Here is a 13,625-nt window from a genome sequence, read left to right on the forward strand (position 1 = left end):
ACAGAATGTCTCCCATCCAAAACTAAAACAATTTCCTACTCCTCTATCAAAGAAACATTAGGAAGGAGTGGAAACCAGGGTGAATACAAGTTAATAGTAAAGAAAACATCCCTACTGTGTTAGTGGTGGATAGATTGGCAGTGAAAGCCAGGGCAGTTAACTCAATGGCCAGGCTTAAACAGGCTTGGTCAGCAGTCAATTATTCAAATTAAATCCTCTGAGCCTTAAATTCTTAGATGGAACCTTGTGTGAGAGGAAGCTCGATAAAGTGATATCTGACAACACACACAAGACAAGCATGTGTTCCTTACTCCAGCATAGCCAACTAGCCATCTCAAGAGAAGGAGCTCTTTCCCATTCCTGCTTGCTACAAAGTTGCCAGAGAAAGGTAACCTTATTTGACAAGTAAAACCTAGATCTGAACACCAGAGAAAAGCCTAGGTAAGGGACAACTGGGTCTGACCTCTCCTTCCACATCAAACCATCAATAGGACTACAGCCAGGCCTGCTTCTATCTGGAAATAGGCTTTCAGATTTTAGGAAATTCCAAAAGTAGATTCATGCATTTTAAGGCCATAAGGGAACATGTGTGATCATCTAGTGTGACGTCCTGAATAAACCCATAGGATTTCACCCAGTAACAAGTAAAATTTAAATGGCCTCAGCCCAAAAATGAATTTGTGATGAACCTTAAATTTTTACTACTACATGTTCTTTAGTAAAAATAGAATATTTCTCAAATACAAAATTAATGCCAACTGAAATGTTTTTATATAACTTTACCTCAAGTTTATAGTTCCATTTTACTATGTTTATTAACGTTGGAGCAATATATTTAATAGTTGGCACATTTTTGCTTCAAAATACTGTATGTAAAATTTGGTTATTCAGAACTCTGAATTTCTAGGTTCTGTTGAACACTGAGAAATCATAGTTGAAGGGTTTAATGCATTTTCTAATCAATGTACAGAGGAAATTTATCCTTATCAATTTAAATGTTGGGATTTCTCTCATTACATTATGGAAGAATCTTCTCTAGCAAAGATTATTCTTAAGAACTTCATAACATTTAAAGGTTAATATGTTAGGTAAAGAACAATATCTTAAGACAAACATTTTTATTACAGGACATGAAGGGATAGTTCTGATTAAATTACATGATTATTTGAATGGGAAAGAAGACAAAGTGCATCATTTCTTGCCCTCAACTTTAATGTCTTTAATCAAATAATGACCTTCTGGAAATAGTTAATTTTAAGCATTTGGAAAGATCAATACCACTTTGCCACCAAAAAATGGCCCAGATGATGAAATTTGATGTATTTAAAGTACCATTTCACCCTTTTAACATAGTAAATAATTTAAAATGCTTTCAGTACTCTTTTGCCACCATTATGTATCTCATTGTTCAAAGTATTATGACTTCTTTTTGCAAAAGCAACCTTCCTGCACAATGAACAGCTCACAAGTTAAAGCCTGAGGAAAACAGACATTCACTGTGATAGTGCTTTCCACCCTGTATTTCTTCCTTCCTATACATGGGTTCTGCCTTCATAGCTGCAAAAGTAATGGAAGTATCAATGGCAATGAACAAAGCCATTTTAACAAAGATGAGATTTGTAAAGCAAGTTGAATGAATTTGAAGGGAGAAAGTCAGTTTTAGAAGTTTAGTTCATCAGTTTGCATCTATTGTTCTGTCTTTAAGCCTTTGTGTTAAAGGTGAAGGATTTTGGTGGCTCAGACGATTAAGAGCCCATTTTACCCAGTTTATAGAACATTGATATGAAATTACACTTGAGTGCCTTCAGCTTTGTAAATAAAAAAAATTGCCCTCTATTAGCATGTTTGTGGGCAGATTAAAAACGGTCTTCATTAGCATAAGTAACACTTACAGATTCTTTTAAAAGTAGAAAATTATTTGCTGAATGATAAATTGCTAGCTTTATAGTTATTGCTGAAAATGTGCTCATTCAAAATGCCTACTGTAGTTTAGTCTACAATACTGAATTTTTTGAGTTTAGAAGTACTGTTTAATGGATAATGTACTTTAATCCTTGTTCATACTGGATGCAGAAATGTAATTCATGCTTTCCACTAAAATGTTTTGTATCAAATACCTCCCTATTTAGGCTGATTTCTTCTAATGCCATATATTTTTATAGTGTGTATATACCCCAGAGATTGCAACAAAATACTCCTGCATGTAATATATGAAAGAACCTTCTTCATATCTTAGCATACATGATATAAAATGTTTTGCCATTTAGAATTCAAGTTAGAGCTAATCTTTTTTTAATATATATTTGATTCCTTGATAGTTAATACAGTAAGAAGTATTTGTCATTTTATTCCTTTTACCATTAATAGATTTACCAAACAAAGAAGTTTAGTTGCTCTTTACTGAATTCCTTTCCTTCTAGACTGGTTATGTTTGGCACAGTCAAAAATAAGGTGAGCCTCCTAGCCCTGCCACAGATCTGGAGGGAATTGCATAGCAAATGTTGATTGGTTGCAGAAAGGCAATCCTTCTTGATTATAATAAGAATTGGTGCTTACCTATTCCATGTTTAATTGACTTCTATCAACTTCTTCAAAAAAGAAAGTGCTGAGGAAATCAGAAATTGTCTTGCTAGAAAGTGGGAGGTGAGAGTAAGGGTGAGGATCAGGATTTGTATTTAAATCAGATACAATTAAAATTTTCAGAAAAATACATCACTGGGCTATTGAGATTAGAACTGCTGAATTTTTCTTTAAAATAAGCATACAATGGTATTTGTTGTGGACTATAACATTTGTCGTTATCTTTTTGCGTGTGTTTTCCTTTTTTTCCTGCAATAGTTTGGCAGTTTCTCTGCTTTCTAATGTCTTATGTTTCTTTAATGACATCCTAACCAAAAGTCAGTCAGAAGACTTTTTTTTTAATAATATTTAGGTTTAGCATCTTTAATTTTTTTGCTTACTGTAGCAAGACCTTTGCAGATGGTTCTTGGTTACTCTAAAGTGCATATCAGTATTTCCTTTGTGGCAGATGGATTTAAGACTTTTAGTTCTCAATAAATGTAGGTTTACAATACATAACTTTACAGGATTTGTGTTGTATATAACAGGTTTGAACATATTATCTCAGAATTCATCTGCATGGCATTTTCAGCTCATCCAGGGCCCATGTTAGTATTTTAAGTAGTAGGGAGAGCATAGTGATTGATAGCAGCTAAAGGCGTGATTTTGAATAGAAACAAAGGTTTTAGAACAGAAGGTGTCACATTAAACTTTGTCAGTTTGAAAAGTAGTAACATTCTGAAAGTTCTACAAGTGTATTTATATGTAGCTAAATGTTTATATTTTGTCTTATACCTTCTTTATATTCAGTGTAATATTGCCTGGCAAACATGCTATGTTTAAAGTTTAGGTTGTTCCCAAGGATGTTTTAGTTTTTTAGGCTTGCTGTTTTTGAATTGGCCTAATTTTTGAAAAGCTGCTGCTTCTTCACTGTGCTTTGTATGCACTAAAGAACAGTTGTGATCTGATTTGAGTAGTAAGTCTTTTGCCTATTATCTTATAGTCCTATAATTTTGAGAAGCTATAAAACATGAAAACTGTGAATCAAATTCTGCCCTAAGTTATACTGGTGTAAATAAGAAATAACCTGATTAAAGTCAATACAATTACTCCAGATTTAAACTATCATAGAAGGGCAGAATTTGGCCCTGTTGGGTTCATTTCTAAATTTAAAAGCTACATTAACTACATCTGTTCATGTTTTGCTCCAAGTAAAAACAGATTCAAAACCATGACATCTTTTGTTTTCAAAGTCCATCCAATTGTTTTTCTAAATATTATAAAATCATTTCTCACATCCTCTCTGTGTGTTGAATTTTGTGATTGAGGCATTTATCTGGTACAGAACACTGAACCTGGAAATATGTAAAATATTAATGACTTTTTAGTCTAAAAGAACTGATGTTGGAACAGTGATTTTGGTCCCCTGTGGGAGCTAGATCATACAACTTCTGTTAGTGCCGATTCACCCCCTGCATCATTTAAACCTTAATAAAATCAGGCTTTATAAAAGTATTCAGAAATACATAGTAGAGATCAGTCCAGTAATTTTTTTTTACCCTTGTAACTTTAGAAGAAACAAATTGGTTATTTCCATATTGCCACACAGATGTGGCAACAAAATGTCTATCTGCTCCTTTTAAAATACATGAAGAATAAAATGGAAAAATAGACACTTTTGTTAGAATAGCAGTCTATGGCTGCAGGTTGAAATAGTTTGTAAGAAGCATCTGATTTCAGTCTCTTAAAATCACTGCATTTCCTTGGAAAGCTAAGGAGACACGCTTCAACTTAACAATTCATCAAATGATTTTTAGATAAGGAATTAGAGGTATTATTTCAGGGCAAAGGTTAATAGCAAACTACTGGAAATGTTATGTTAGTCATGGGCAATTAATAAAAATAAGGATCAATCTAGTATGTATAGAAACACTGAAGTGACAATATGAGGAAAAAATATTTTAAGTGAATCAAAGCTCTCTTTCTGAAATATTTGTTAAGCCAGCATAATTGTGATGAATCTTTCCTAAAGAACATCTGTGGTCCACATGTTCACCACATATGCCCAGGTTCTAATGGACAGTGTCAGGCTAAAAAACAAATGTCTTTGCTTTTGTTACTTATACCTTAGATAACTGCAGTTTGTTTCTTTTTCTTTTTCGCTTCCTATGATATAAACAGACTTGTCAGTTTCATTTTCTGCTTCAGGATCACTAGCACAATGCCACACATTTTGGGTGGGAAGCATCGCAGGCTGCAAATATTTGAAAGACAATTTTCATTGTTTTTAATTACAAATTTCACAGTATTTTTATTAATATTGGATTTTGAAATTTTTTAAACAAAAACCTACATTATCCATCAATTTAACTGATGCTGTATAATTTAAAAAAATGCAGAATACTGTCCCTCTGCCTATGAAATACACAGAAGACTGGAAGGAGCAGCATGATGCTGAGTGCATGTGTGGTCCATGCACTAACCTACCTCCATACAGCATGATGCCTTAAGACAGGCAGGAGAAACGTACAGCTAGGTGCACTTTGCTGCTGCTGCTTTAAAAAGGAAATGTCTTCAACCCCATCTAGCATGTGGTGGACATCATCGCGTATGTGCTAAGGAGCTGGCTACATTTCCTAATCAGATTCCTAGACTAGATCTCTTAGCCTATGTTACACTGGACACCACAGTAGCCGTTCTCTCTCACTAGCACTCTTTTGAGCAATAGGTTGGATTTCTATCCCATTTTTTCCACAAAGGACAGTTTTCTAATACATTATCTTCTCTACCCAGAGTACCTGTTCACCACAAATCTGGATTTGGCCCTATTTAAGTTTTCGGTTTCTCAACTGTGTTACCACCATATTTATTTAAAGCATTTATTTTTCATTATTTCCATATGTTTTCCTCCATATCCATTGTTTAATCTGCCACCTGTGACCAAGACCATATATTTTAAATTTTCAGCCCTCCAAATAACACAGGATGAATTAAATCACTTACTTCTACTGTTTTCTCTTCTTTAATAGTTTTTTAAAAACTACACTTTGAAATTAGCTTCTGGACAAAGTATGTATGGCACCAAGAACATCTAAATTTCCATTGTTAGTGTATCTACAGAAAATATAGTAAACTGGGTAAACCACGAGTACGTGAAGAAGGGGTCTAAAGGTTTCTGAATGTATTATTTGTTGGTCTAATAAAATATCACATTATCTTACTTACAGCATTAAGAAATAAAATTTTATAGAGCTAGTTTAAAAAAAATCCTTGAGCTAAAAAAAGAATTGTGAATGTTATATACACCAGACCCTTGCTAGAACACTGGATTTGGGATCCATGCGTGGTACCGCATTAAAATGAATTCCAATTAAAGTAATTACATTTGGGATCCATGGCCGCGACCGTGTTATATGCAAATTTGCGCTATATATACGCGCGTTCTAGCGAGGGTCCGGTATACTTGTAATGTTTTGTTGCTGCACACTATATTAGCCAGTTTGTGTCTGCGCTATTCCTTTCAAACATTAAATACCAAGGCAGAAAGTACCCCAGATTTAATTTTAAGGTACCATAAGAAACCAGTTGCTAAATGTTCAAGATAAAACTGTATGTCTGTCTTTGAAGCAAATTAGCAATTGCTACATTTCTCATGGGACAGTCTTTTGTCATACATTTAGTCTGTTTGCCTAGAACATGTCTGAGTTGGAGTGGGTGCATTCTTAGATAATTTGCTATAATCTGGAAATGGTGTAAAGGGCATGTTCCTGTGCACACCTATGAACATATCCCCTTTTAAATCCACAATATCAAACAAACTTGTGAATCTGATTTTAAAGTCTGTTTTAAAGGGAAAGGATCTGAAATAGATAAAGTTATCATATGGGGTAAGTTCACCTGCAGAGCCACCTCTGTATGTAGCAATGAGGAAGAAGATATAACTTAATGTCTACTCAAAGGATTCCTTTCTTTTAAAAGGACATTATAGAACTCCTTTATCATAACAATTTACATGAGGCAGAACTACAGACGAGATATTTTTGAAGTATTTTTACTCTGAATAAGAAAAATTATCATACTAGAATTGGGGGGGGGGGAAGAAATAAGAAGCGGCAGCCAGAAGACATCATCTACTAGCTACTAAAATACATTCTTAATACCCTGAGCTGGATATTGGCTTACATAAAAGAAAATAAACAGAAGAAAGAACATACTGGAGTTAGATGAAACAGAACACTAACTATATATTTGGAGTATGTAAGGGATACTGCCTTGATCAATTTGTTTGTTTAATATATAGCAAGTATGTGAAACTACTGAAAACATGTTATGCAAAAAATTCCTATTTTGTGATAGTAAAATAACATAACAGACTCTTGACACATTTAGTGTTTACTTTAGATTTCAGGAGAGGCCTCCAGAATTTAAAATGAAAGTAATTTCTGACAAAGAAAAGTGGCGGGGAGGGAAATGAGGCAATGTAAAAGTACAAATTCAGCCCTTGTTTGTCCCTGTAAAACCCCATTCACTCCAAATGAAGTGTAAATGAGAGTAAAATCTGTCCCTTATTAAATGATACTTTGATGTTATCTTCAAGGGGTGGCTTTGTGAACTGTTACGTTGGAAGGAAGATCCCTCACCAGAAAACAGGACCCTATGGGAGAATCTTTCAATGATCCGAAGGTTCCTCAGTCTTCCTCAGCCTGAACGAGATGCCATTTATGAACAAGAAAGCAATGCAGTTCATCACCATGGTGACAGACCTTCCCACATTATCCATGTTCCAGCAGAGCAGATTCAGGTTAGTTTACCTTGGCCAATCCAATATAGCACTAAGTAAATAAAGCTTTAACTACAGCAAAGGAAATCAGTGTTTCTTTTCTTCCTGCCAGACTAAACAGAGGTTTCTCAGTAAAAGATAATAGTGCACTGCTATCTTCCTTCACAATTAAAAGGAGAGTGTGAACATATACAAACTTACTTACATAGACCTGATGGGTCAAATATATCTGATTGGAGGAGGAATAATTGATTACTTATCTTAGACATCCTTAGCTAGGCTCACGTAGTTTCGTTAGAGGTCAGAATTAGAAAGATGGCATTACTCTGTTCAGTTGTGATACTTACATAACCTACAAAGTGGAAGGAACTGATATTTTTAAGTGGTGTCTTTTAAAATCCAAGTACCATAGATTCAAATACTCAGCAGCAATGGTTCACTTCAAGCAGAAATGGAGGGAGGGGGACCAGACCTAATTCCTCATCCCATTTACTCCCAGTTGAAACTTGGGATGAGTCAATGTTTATTTGTTTTTCCTTTAGAGCCCCTCTCCCACCACCCTTGTGAAAGCAGAGCATAGAGGCGCTTTCTTACCAGGCCTGCTGACCACTGGACCTTGGCTGGGTGCTGCTCCACAGGTGAGCTGGCACGAGTTAAATGTGTCAGGGAGAGGGTTTCAGGACCCACTCCCAGATAACCGAGAAACAGCTTATCTATATACTTAGAAAAGATACGCTCATTGAACTAGCCATGGTAGGCCTCAATATTCACCTGGGGAGGTAGTTTTCCCTCTGCTCCACTGCATCCCAACACATGAACCAGATAGACTATCACACAAAACGTAGTAGAATAGTTCCAATATGTGTCCGTTTAACAAAAAGGAATTAAATAGCTTTGTCAGCTCAAAGATCTGAGGTCAGCCTTTAACTGCTGCCCCAAAGGGCAGAAAATACCCATAGCATTCAGAGTTCCCAACCTCCACTGAGGCTTAGTGGATCACTTGTATTACCAATATGGAAAAATATTTACAAATTTACAAAGAATGGAGTTATCCAGCAGCCAGAAACAACATGAGTGTGTATTAAAGATAAAACAAACTGAACAAGACAATCCCTTAGGATATTGAGTACTAAAATAATTGTGAAAGCCTGGAAACTTACTGTTTGATTTAGCAAAAAAGAGAGAGAAATATCTGTATTAAGTAGTAAAGCAGCATTTGTTTGAAAATGTACATTGTTTTTAATAACATTACTTCTTAGGGGGATAAAAGGAAAAGCTTATGCATGGTATAAATATTCTAATATTACGCTGCTTTCTCAGATTGGCTTGCTTTGTTGATAAAAATTATGTCCTTCATCTTCCAAATGTTACTCACATGAGTAGCTGCATTATACTATATCAGTCTGACTACTTGTGTGAATAAGGGTTGCAAGATTGGGTATTTTGTATTTGTATTTACAGTATGGTAGGGATTTTTTTATATACTGTAATTGTTTGTAGATGCATCAATTGTATAATTAATATATGTGCTAACTCTGAAAAGCCCTAATCCTGCTAAGACTTAAGCACATGCATAAAGTTAAGCACTTTGAGTAGGGGCATACGTCTATTTGGGACTTAAGTCAAGAATGGGACTACTTGCAGTGCATAAAGATAAGGATGTGCATAAATATTAGCAGGACTGGGGCCATAATTATAGTATCTGTATCCAGTGATGAGCTGCCAAAATCTTAACAATCGGTTCCGTATAAAAAGTTCTGATTTAAGGGATGTGCCACAGTATGTATTTTTTGTACCAATAGGGTTACCATACGTCCGTATTTTCCTGCAATTTAAGAACCAAAAAGCCGGGCATGTCCAGGAAAATATGGGTGTATGTTAACACTACCTAAAGTTCTTTTTTTAAAAAGATGGACCTGAACTAGAAATGAGCTCCGTTTCACATGTGTGGGTCTCCGCCACTCCATGGGGGTATGCTAGGGTGACCAGATGTCCTGATTTTATAGGGACAGTCCCGATTTTGGGGTCTTTTTCTTATATAGGCTCCTATTACCCCCCTCCCCCACCCTCTGTCCTGATTTTTCACACTTGCTGTCTGGTCACCCTACGGTGTGCACATCTGTGGCTCCCAGCTGCTCCCTGCCCTCCTCATTGAAGCAGGTGTGCAGGGTTACTGCCCTGGGAACTGCAGGGCACCAGTGGAAGTGGGGCCAGCTGCAGACAAGGGCATGGCCCAGGGCTAGCTGGAGGCAGGGGGTACAGAGCTGACTGGAGACAGGAGGGTGCGGGGCTGGCTGCGGGCAGGGCAGGGCGGAGGGTGCGGGGGGGTTCGGCATGGGTTGACTGGAGATGGGGGGCGTGGGGGTGCGGCAGGGGCTGGCTTTGGGCAGGGCGGGTGCGTGCGGCAGGGATTGGCCGGAGACAGGGCAGGGCGTGCGGCATGGGCTGGCTGGAGACAGGGCAGGGGGTGTGTGTGGCAGGGGGTGCAGGGCTGATGCGGGCAGGGCAGGGGCCGGCTAGAGACAGGGCAGGGGGTGCGTGCGGCAGGGGCTGGCTGGATATAGGATGGGGGTGCGGCAGGGGCTGACTGCGGGCAGGAGTTGCGGGGGTGGCTGGAGACGGGCTGGCTGTGGACAGGGCAGGGGCGCGGCAGGGGCTGGCTGCGGGCAAGGCAGGGGGTGCGTGCAGCAAGGGTTGGCTTCGGGCAGGGGGTGCGGGGGTGGCTGGAGACGGGTTGGCTGGATACAGGGCAGGGGCTGGCTGCAGGCACTTATGGGGAGAGCGGCTCAGAGCAGCCCGAGTAGCAGGACACAGCCCAGGCCCAGCAGAGCAGCCGGGGACCCACCAGGCAGCAGTGGGAGCTCCAGGTCCAGGGGTCGGGGGAGCAGCAACAGGGCTTGTGGTCAGCGCCAGGCGGCAGCCCACATGGATCCCGCAGCGCAGCGCCCCTGGCGGCCGGAGGAGGAATTACATCACTTCTCAGCCGGAGCCAATCAAAGCCTCAGCGCCCCCTGCAGGGAAGCGGGTTAACAACCGGTTCGTGCGAGCTGGCTCCAGCTCGCCACTGTCTGTATCTAAATTTACCATTATATAAGAACAATTAAAATATTCTATTAGAGAAAATCTAGATCTATCTAATGTTCACTTTTTAAGACAATAAGTATTACTTTATTTAAATTGCACCATATGACAAGAAATTTGCTGATCCAAAATATCTTATTAAACCATTCTTTTTGTGCTGTAAAGGAACATAATTCTCAGCCAAAGCTGTAGCTAACAAATTCACTTTTGATTTAAACATGATCTTATAATGTGCTGTTCTCCAGCCGGTGATGAGAAAAACATTTCTGTCCCTAGGGCTCAGTGCATCACCTTTTTAAAATGTCTTTGAATTCCTTGCTTCCAAACCTTCATTTTAAACTCTTGTTAATTATTTACATCCTGATTTGCTTTGTCATATTCCTCTGTGATGTGCATCCTGGGTCATTTTATTGCTTGACATTTTGGAATGCTGGATGTTCACTTCTAGTAATAATAACGCAACTTATTTAGCATTTTGTATCTTAGCACTGTATAAATATTAACTCAATTGAGGTAAGTATGTATGTTTATTCCCAGTTTGTATGTTGGGATATTGGAACACAGGCAGGTTAAGTGACCTTCCCAAGGTCACACAAAAAGGTACTGTCAGGGTGATGATTAGAAATGAGGAGTTCCAAGCTCCTGATTATTTATTTTTTTTATTTTTTTGTCCTTGTCTAGACTAGGATTTTAAAATGCCATGTCAGAATAAGAGAGAATATATTAGTGAACACATTTTCAAGTCTAGTGTAGACTCGAACATGTTAAATCCTAGGCCCACCTCTAGGCTTTAACTCTGCCAGTTTAACAGACATTCAAGTTAGCGTGCCTCGTCTGCACTTGACTCTTAAAATGTTAGTTAGAAAGTGTTACCTAACATGTGCTACCACCATATCGTCAAATCGTAATCTAGACAAGACCTGAATATTTTACCAATATTCCTCCCCTTCTCCCACCACCCGTTCACAGAGAGGGGAACTAATTTGTATTTTAATTCTGATTCACTGGGCAATAGTAAGTCTTTTTTCAAATCTCCAGGGCCTTTCTTTTTAACTTCGATATCTGGATTTGTGGGGTAGGATAAAAATATCAGCAAAAATACATTTACCAAATGATTTATTTTGTCTTCCAGCAGCAGCAACAGCAGCAGCAACAGCAACCAGGTCCCAGACTACCACCAAGGCAACCAACAGTGGCATCACCAGCTGAATCAGAGGATGAAAATCGTCAGAAACCCCGACCACGAACAAAGATTTCTGTTGAAGCCCTGGGAATCCTACAGAGTTTCATACAAGACGTAGGCCTATATCCGGACGAAGAAGCAATCCAGACTCTCTCAGCTCAGCTTGACCTACCCAAGTACACCATTATCAAGTTCTTTCAGAACCAGCGATATTATCTCAAGCACCATGGGAAGCTGAAGGACAATTCCGGGCTGGAGGTGGATGTTGCAGAATACAAGGAGGAAGAGTTGCTTAAGGATTTAGAAGATAGCATCCAAGACAAAAATGCAAACACACTTTTTTCAGTGAAACTAGAAGAAGAATTATCAGTAGAAGGGAACACAGAGATTAATGCTGAATTGAAAGACTGATCTAAAAAGTATTATTTTCATTCAACAGTGCCACTGGTATTTAATAATGAAACGAAAATTCCATCTTGCGTTGTGTCAGAAACCTCTCATTCATTGTTTGGTCAATGAATCTTCCAAAACTTGCACAAAAGTTGGGGGGGAAAAGAAAAGAATAATGCAGACTGCACTAGATGTTTTACTCTGTTTTACAAACTGCTTTGCAGCTACAGATGAAGCGTTGAGGATTGTTTGATATTAATTTGTGTTCACTGGCTACACTGTGGTGTACCCAATAAGCATGATACCAGTGATTTTGATTCTGGAGCCTTCAGACAAGCATTACAACCTTTGTGATTTGTTTTTCTCTCTCTTTTTTTTTTTTAATTATTACTGTAACACTCCACACTTGGTCTTTGGAAACTCACATTTATTTAAAAAAAGAAAAGTTTGTTACTCTTGGTCTATTGTATGTTACAAAAGAACTATAGACTGTGGAATGCAGTTTAAAGATAACATATGCCAACAAATGCCTTGTATTATATGGCACTGCCGTAATTCAGATTTGTTTTTGTTTTGGAAATAAAGGTCACTGTATTTTTTTTTTTCTATTCTCATTGTTATATGATTTTAAAAAAATGAAAAGAAAATGTGAAACACAATTTAGTCTATTTATTTGTAGATCCTGCAGCGTCATGTTGTAATTAATTTTTTTGGGAAGTTTCCGTTAAATGTAATATTGCTTCTCTTGTTATCATACTGATTTTTTTTCTATTTATAAATGTATTTTGATGGGCAGTAAAACAAAGTGTCTTAAAAGTTTTAAATAGAGAAAATGTGCTTTACACAGTTGCCTATAAAAAGTGCTCTATGTTATCCAAGCAATTCATACTATAAGCTTCACTCTTATTGTTGTATGCAATTTTTACTATCATGCAAATAAGCTTAGGTAAATAAAACTAATAGATCACCTTAGAAACTTATGCAATTAATGTGAAAATAATTGATGTTTGCAATGTGTCTTCCTTTGGTTTACAATCAATTTTAAAGCTACAGCTGTATAAATTTTCTGTATAAAGGTGTATTTCTTTTTTATGAGTTTATTGCTATGAAAACACCAGTTATTTTGTTACAGCTGGCTGTTTTTATAAGTGTATCACAATTTTCTTTATGCAGAAATGTTCTGACTAGGAGTGGTTATTGACTGTAACTACACAATTAAAATTGTTTGTATGGTATGATATGGCAGGGTTTGTCTGCTTATGTGTATATCCCAAAGAAATATCTCTGCTCTAAGTGCATGTTGTACCTTCTTGCCACCACTTCGAAGATGACTTTTTTCAATTGTTAAAATCACAAACACTTTTTTAAGATGACCTTCTTAAAATTTGAATTTGGATAACATACTTTAAAAAGAAACACAGTCTGATTATGAAAATCATAACCTGTCTTTTCTTGGTTAAAAACTTGCCTGCCCAGCAGAGATAGCAGGATATTATTGAGTCAAGAGGCTATCAGGCAAAAACATATGTACAATTCCTGGCAGTAATGCACGTATAATGGATGCAGCTGGTTTTATTTTATAGTACTTGAATTATGCTAACACTGTTCCTTACACTAAGGTATAAACATTAG

General features: G+C 37.5%; 1 protein-coding gene across 6 annotated transcripts in view; it reads left to right on the forward strand.

Annotated features, from left to right (window-relative positions):
- The window catches only part of SATB1 (SATB homeobox 1), a 109,089-nt gene extending 95,858 nt beyond the window's left edge, over positions 1-13,231 (forward strand). For 4 of the 6 annotated variants that reach the window (XM_077811287.1, XM_077811286.1, XM_077811290.1 and 1 more), the window contains exons 10-12: positions 7,157-7,360; positions 7,882-7,977; positions 11,553-13,231. In XM_077811287.1, coding sequence (XP_077667413.1) covers positions 7,157-7,360; positions 7,882-7,977; positions 11,553-12,014 — 762 coding nt within the window. In that variant the 3' untranslated portion in view covers positions 12,015-13,231. The remainder of the gene's footprint in view (positions 1-7,156; positions 7,361-7,881; positions 7,978-11,552) is intronic. The other 2 variants (XM_077811291.1, XM_077811292.1) reach the window with 2 other exon arrangements.
- The last annotated feature ends 394 nt before the right edge of the window (positions 13,232-13,625 follow it).

This window comes from Eretmochelys imbricata, chromosome 2, assembly GCF_965152235.1.
Source record: "Eretmochelys imbricata isolate rEreImb1 chromosome 2, rEreImb1.hap1, whole genome shotgun sequence".
Lineage (NCBI taxonomy): Eukaryota > Metazoa > Chordata > Testudines > Cheloniidae > Eretmochelys > Eretmochelys imbricata.